At 41.1% G+C, this 6811-nt stretch overlaps 1 protein-coding gene across 1 annotated transcript in view; it reads left to right on the forward strand.

Moving 5' to 3' along the window:
• Window positions 1-3863, forward strand: part of cachd1 (cache domain containing 1) — a 104220-nt gene extending 100357 nt beyond the window's left edge. Inside the window, exon 27 of the mRNA XM_080888028.1 lies at window positions 264-3863. Coding sequence (XP_080744154.1) covers window positions 264-514 — 251 coding nt within the window. The 3' untranslated portion in view covers window positions 515-3863. The remainder of the gene's footprint in view (window positions 1-263) is intronic.
• Window positions 3864-6811: the final 2948 nt, after the last annotated feature.

Genomic DNA, 6811 nt, shown 5'->3' on the forward strand with positions numbered 1-6811 from the left:
GAGAGCGTCATTAGTTAGCTGAGTTGTTACATTTTATGGTGCCTTCCCATTTCTATTAAAGCGGAGCGCAGGCGTCATTACCGACAGGTCCACATGTGCAGGGACTGTTTAGTTTTGCTTTGCCACGCTGCCTTCTTCATTTAGTTTCAAACTTTGAAACATATATTTAAGAATTTTTTGCTTAAGATTTTAAAATTGCCCAGTAGTTTTGAGGGAAAGGATTGTGAAATAACTCCATCCTCTGCACTTCTTTTTGTGTCCAGGCTACAGCACCATGAGCCCGCAGGAGGACAGCGAGAATCCGCCTGGAAACAACGACCCGCTTTCGGCCGGCGTTGACGTTGGCAACCACGATGACGACCTGGACCTGGACACTCCCCCGCAGACGGCGGCATTGCTCAGCCACAAGTTCCACCCCTACCGGCACTCGCACGCGCACCACCACCCGCTGCACACCCATACGCATCACCTGCAAGCAGCGGTGACGGTGCACAGCGTGGACGCAGAGTGCTGATCCTCCTGAAAGGACCGGAACTGTTCTTTTGTTTTGTTTTTGTTTTTTATTAAACATAAAAAAAGACAGTGGTGTGTAAGTAGAGAGCACACACAGTTGGAGGGAGACGCCACAGGTAGACTTAGTGACGCTTCAAGATCTCATTGTGCCATCATCTCAGTCTTGAGCCCTCTTTCATTTAACCACATTTAAAAGCGGACACGTGTACGCGGCCGCACTTGGGCCAGTGGATGTAACCAAGTGGGACTTCCTGTTATTTTTCTGAAGGACTCGAGATTAAGAGCACGTAACAGCCTTCAGACGCAAACAGAAAAGCTGCATGAGCCCATTTTTTGGCTTTCACTGAGGACGGGACACAACTGGAAGCTAAAAGCCTTCTTGGGGGAGGTCAAAGATTGTTATTATTCTCCAGGACCAGTGGATTTTTACAGTACAAGCACTCATGTCGGACCCCTTTTTAAAACAGGGCTAAATCCCGAACTCCACACAGGTTGGAACATTTATGGAAACTGTGGGACATCTCTGAAGGGGAGTGAAAATACTGCATTTTTGAAAAGTGAACTGGATCTAGTGAGATTCTAAAACAGCCTCTATTTCAACTTTACTCTCCATGAAGAAGCTCTGGAGTTTGTTTTATTCTTTTTTTCTTTGTTTTCTCTGAAAAGCAGCTGCCTTTATCCAAAGCAGTGGCTGCTGGTCTGACACACAGCAGTGTGGCACGATATCTGGACTTTTCCATGAATGTTTGTGAACTTCAAAGTAGGAAGAAAAGGCTTCAATATTCACAGAAACGCAAGAAGAAACACTTTAAAGAGGAAAATATTATTTTTCTACTATTTATTAAAGGTAGATTTTCAAAAGAGGAAAGCAGCGCAAATATGACAGCAGTCGGGGTGCATCAGACACACCGGCCCACTTCCTGCAACCAGTGCATTAATTTTTGGGACTCATTATTTTTCTGTTTGTTTTTTTTTTTTTCCTTTCTTAAAATATCTGTGAATTTATTTTTGAATTTTAAGAATATCAGTACTATAACAGGGATTATTCTCATTTCTTTTTTTACCAGACCGAGGGATTCCAGTGCAGCTCGTTTGCATTTTCTTTTAAATGTTCTGTTTACTTTCTTTCAGCAGGAGCATAATTGAATAATCTCCTTTGGATCCCCATTTCTAAGTGCACTCAGCGGTCAGTCCATGAGGTACACTGGTCCAGGCACAACAGTCCTGCTGTAAATTCGACTTTTATGACACTTCATTTCACTGTTCATTTGATTCTGTTTCTCCATGCTGAGGTCAAAGGTGACATTTCCCCCCTCATGTACACAAGTAGGAAAACACTTCTTACTCTAGAGCCTTACCTTTTATGATGAAAGTATTTTCTTTATGAAAGCATCACCAATATTTACAGCTTTTTAAAGATCAGTGTTAAAGCAGGGCTGTTGTGTTGAATTGCACCATCTTGTTCTGGCGTACCTTAAAGCGGCCTCCCAGTAGGGAGATCTGCTCCTGTTCAGACTTGCTGGAAAACATCCTCTTTGTGATCTCGTCATGTTTTCGAGAGGTAGAACTTCTGTATTCGCTGCCCTTTTTTTGAGCCTCCTGGGGACTGGGCGAGGACGACACCAGCGCATAAAAAAGAAACCATAACCAAAAGAAAAACAGAAGAATAGACAATCCCTGGCTTTCATCACTGCTGGGAATTTGGTGTGTGAGGATTAGCAGAGACCCTCACAGAGAATGAGTGCTGTCCACTCTGTCTGCCTGAATAAGAAAAACCAGTACAGAGTGCTTCTTGTTTTATCACAACCTTTCACTTTTGAGGCTAAGCTAATGCTCTGGGTGTGTGTCTGTTAGGGTTGTGCGGATTTTTATACAAAACGGAATTAAATTTCTACCCAAGATAACCAAGATGGAAGTCTCCTCGTCAAAGAGGGAAAAGGAGATGCTGCTGCTGTTTTACAGAGGTTACACCCCATCAGTTGGCTCCTCTGTGGTTAACCACTCAAAAATGTATTTTTTACTGAGTGAGTGAGTGAGTGAGTGAGTGAGTGTGTGTGTGTGTGTGTGTGTGTGTGTGTGTGTGATGAAAGGATGACTATCCACCAGGAGCATTTTCATTGAATGCATTATTTTTCAACATAGTATTAGAGAATTATAGGTGAAAATGATTGATCAAGAAATCCACTTATTTTTATTGAGATGAAGAGTCACATGACCCGATCTGTGCTTTTGTGGGTTTGTTCAGCTGATCGAATCACGTCAGTGCGGCATCCGTGTCTTGTTTTTTTTCCCTTCCGCCTTTTCAGGTGCCGAAATGTTTATTGTTCTTCAGAGATTCACTATGAAGTGTAAATACGGAGTCACAAATAGCTATTAATAACCTGTACACTCCATCGTTTTATGTTGTTAAGACATGATGTATGCTTCAAATGATGCTCAGATATTTGGGTTGATATGTTCTGTTTATGGTGTCTCATTTTTATTTTTTTTGGATGCCTCGGATGTGTTTTGTTTGGGTTCTTTTGGGAGATTTATTTTTCTTTAGGTCCATATTGGATGGAAGTCAGTACTTGGTGATATTAATACACACTTTTTATGTTTAAAAGACTTCTAGTTTTTAAAAGTTTTATCGTGTTTTGTGTCTTGGAAATGCTAAAGAAAACCTCTCTCGTGCGCTCGTGTAGGTTCGTCACAGCAGTACTACACAGCTTGTCACTCACTAATGACCGATCCAGCTGCCTTGTAGTGGGTTAGAGTTTACGCCGCGCTACTTAAGACTTTCGCCCGTATTCATTTACAGTCGTTTTGGCGCATTTGACACTTGAGGAGAATATTTACATTTGCACATTCAGTGTGAGCCCATTACACTTTCATCTGCACAAGTGCTAAATAATTCGACGGCTCTGACAGAGTTGCCACATTACCGTGTGCCCGTTTTGTCTCGGTGCGTGTTCGTGTTTAGGGTTCCCGCTCATGACCGGGATCACAGGAGACGTTTGCCAGCTCGTAATGACGCCGGATTTACCCACCTGCAAGGAATTCAGATCACAAACACTGACTGATATTCCAAATTGTCCTCCCCCCCCCCACCCCCCAAAATAAATAAACCACTCTACGGTACGTTAATTCAGTTATTAGAACAAATGCAGTCTCAACAGTATTTTCTTTTAAACGGGGGGTTTTTTTTTTTTCCTGAAAAGTGAGTGCACCATTAAAAGCTTATTTTCCAGGAGAGTTTTAATCAGTATTTAGCAGCTGTTGTAAACAAGTATATATACAGAACACTCTAAAATGCAAATAATGTACTGAAGGAACATGTGTATGTCACCCCCCCCCCACCTCATGTATCATATAAAGTTATCAAATTGAGATTTATTGCAATGTGAATGTGATAAAGTCCATTTTACACCTACACTTTGTGGCATTCTGATTCCTGCTCAGTGTTTATGATGCTCTTCAATGGGTGAATAGAGTGAAACTGCATCTGCTGCTGCTGCACTGCTCGCTGGAGGTTCAAAAGAAAGGGGGAAAAGATGAGATTGATATTTCTCGTCAGAAAAAAGAGAATGGCGGCACATCTGTCGCACACAGATCCACATTCAGTCAAACTTGTGTCGTTTTATTAGATTTCATGCAGCTCTTTGTACAGCTACAAAAAAACTACTAGCATGCAGTGCTGTGAAAAACTAAGCATAATTCAATAGCTTGTACAGCAACATTTAGCAGCAGCAGCTTGAAAGTAAATCATTTTATGAGTCTCTCACACGGCCCAGTTTGAAATGAGTTTACACACAGCTCCTGCCATCGCCTTTATATCAGACTGAGGTCCAGGCTTTGACGGGGCCATTGCAACATCTTGATTCTTTTCTTTTCTAACCGTGTCGCTGTAGATTTGCTGCTGTGTTTGGTATCATTGTCCTGTTGCATGACCCAGTTTCAGACGAGCTTTAGATGTCAGGTTAGCTCACATTTCAGTCTAGAATTCTTTATATGAGTAAATAGTTTGCTTAAATGTCTCAAATTTGCACGTTCTGTGATTGCCAATGAGCCAAAATCAACACCACTACCGTGCTCAACAGTTGATAATAGATAAAACTGCAAACTTCTGCTCACACTTATGGTCAATTAATCAAGTGCATTTGATAACATGAGGTAGTGTACGATATAGTGGAGTGCTAATTAAGTTATCACCTATTTCTGGCAAGCCTGGTTAACAAAGTGCTGTACTGTATGTTGTAGATGTTGCACTGCTGCTGTAAAGCTGGGCATGGGAGGATGGAGTTTGTACTGTAGCCTTTAGCACTTTCACTCAGGAGCTCTCCACTCGGGACAGACTTTGATGAGTGGAAAATAAACTGATGGAGTTCCCTGGAAAAGGCACTCTGCCTGCACTTCATGCCTCAGTATCACAACACATATTTCCAATTAAAGACAAATTATTTACAATGCTCATTGACAGAGGAAACAAAGCAGAGTAAATAAGTCCAAACGTCAACTTTAAGAAATCTTCCCTACCCCTGGGAAAATATTATAGAAGCGGTCATTGCTGTAGATCTCACATACAATAAACAAAGTACACAAAAAAACATTTCCTACATACACAAAAAAGGAGTCAGTGGGGCGCCAGTTTACCTCACTGCGAAACTCCCTGAGAAGGTGACCATATACATTAACAACCTGTGTTCCTTAGCGGCATGTCCTCTCCAAGTCTCTCTCCACTCCCTCCTATCCACCCTTCAATACTGCACTATCAAATAAAAGTTATTAGGAAACAACTGGCTGGCATTCACAGGAAGAAAGATGGTGGATTCACTTGGAGGTGCAGTTTCAATCAGCGCTCGGATACTTACTCCTTTTAACTTGCCTCATCATTGTTCTTGGGTTAGTGCTTTTTCTTTTTTTTTTGTTGCTAATGGTGAATGGGAGAACAGTGCAGTCTTTTGAAGTCCTGAAGGAAAGTGATTTAGCAGCTGCTTAAACACCTGCTGTGTCATCACTGTTTGGTGAAGTCATGAAGTGAAGCCAGAAAGCTGTGCAGAAGTGTTGTCTTAGCAGGTATTCTGACGTGTATGACACCATTAAAAAGCACGGGCTCTATTTGATTTCGGTGGCCTAGTTTTTGGGACAAATTGCTGACATCGTTTAGGAAACTGTAATGAAAGTGTCGTTATTGTCATTTCTAAGTAAACCTGTGCTTTTAGATTTTAAAGGGTCTGGTCATAAAACTAACCGTTTAGCCATTTTACCCTGACTCTAAACTGATGAAGCCATTCCTGCATGGCTAACATTGCATGTTGCCATGAGGAGAGGAAGCTAATTTCTCCCTGACTTACTGATTAGAGCTAGTCATGCTGAGCTGAAGTGTATGTGGTCATAGAGTAGAGGTGCTGGAAAACAATGTATGAAGCAAAGATGTCAGGTCTTACTTTGTCATTGAACAATTACAGTGCATTGAACACGAGACACTTGATATTTAAATACAGAACCTAGTCAGTACAAAGAAATGAGTGAGATTACTGTTTGGCCCTAAAAATCCTAGAAACATGGCATCTAACCAGAAATGCTTCTGGATGACATTACCTGGTATCCAGTTAGATCGTAAGTAATCTTGGAGTCAGGCTCTTCCCTGAGCCTGCTTCTGCTGGAGTGTTCTTCCTCCCCACTGTCGCCAAGTGAGGAGATCTTTTGATTGTTAGGCTTTTCCTTCTTATATTGTAGAGACTTTAGCTTGTAATAAGAGGTGCCGTACAGTTGTAGTCTATTAGAGCTCTAAAAAAAACACTGAACACGTCACAATACATGTTTTGTCAAGCATGAAATATAAAAAACAAGCAGTCAAATAAAATTGTGAAGGACACACTTTCATATGTAATAATCCGATATTGCACAATCCTCCCAAGCTGATTAAATTGCATTTAATCAGGTAGTTTCACTAAGATACAAATCACTTTTACAATAAAGATAAAACACATTAACTAGACTGTCGGTGCAACTAAGGCCAAATAATAACAGAAGTCAGAAATAACGTCACTGAAGCTACTGTGAAGTCTGTAGAGTCAAAGTCATCAAGGGCTATGACATAATCTGGCCTAAAGGGAGTTTGCTGTTCAGTATTACTTAGATAAATGTCAATGAAATGAATCTATAAGCACAGCCTGAGACGAAGCAATGACGTCCATAACCAAGTATTAAAACAGATTAGATAAAATAAAATGAAACTGATTTGCAGTTTTTTTTTGTTTTTCTGTTTTTTTGCCTGTCCCGTTTGGTTCTTTTGCCATCAGAATTGTTGTCAAGG

Source organism: Rhamphochromis sp. 'chilingali', assembly GCF_963969265.1.
Source record: "Rhamphochromis sp. 'chilingali' genome assembly, chromosome: 7".
Classification (NCBI taxonomy): Eukaryota; Metazoa; Chordata; class Actinopteri; order Cichliformes; family Cichlidae; genus Rhamphochromis; species Rhamphochromis sp. 'chilingali'.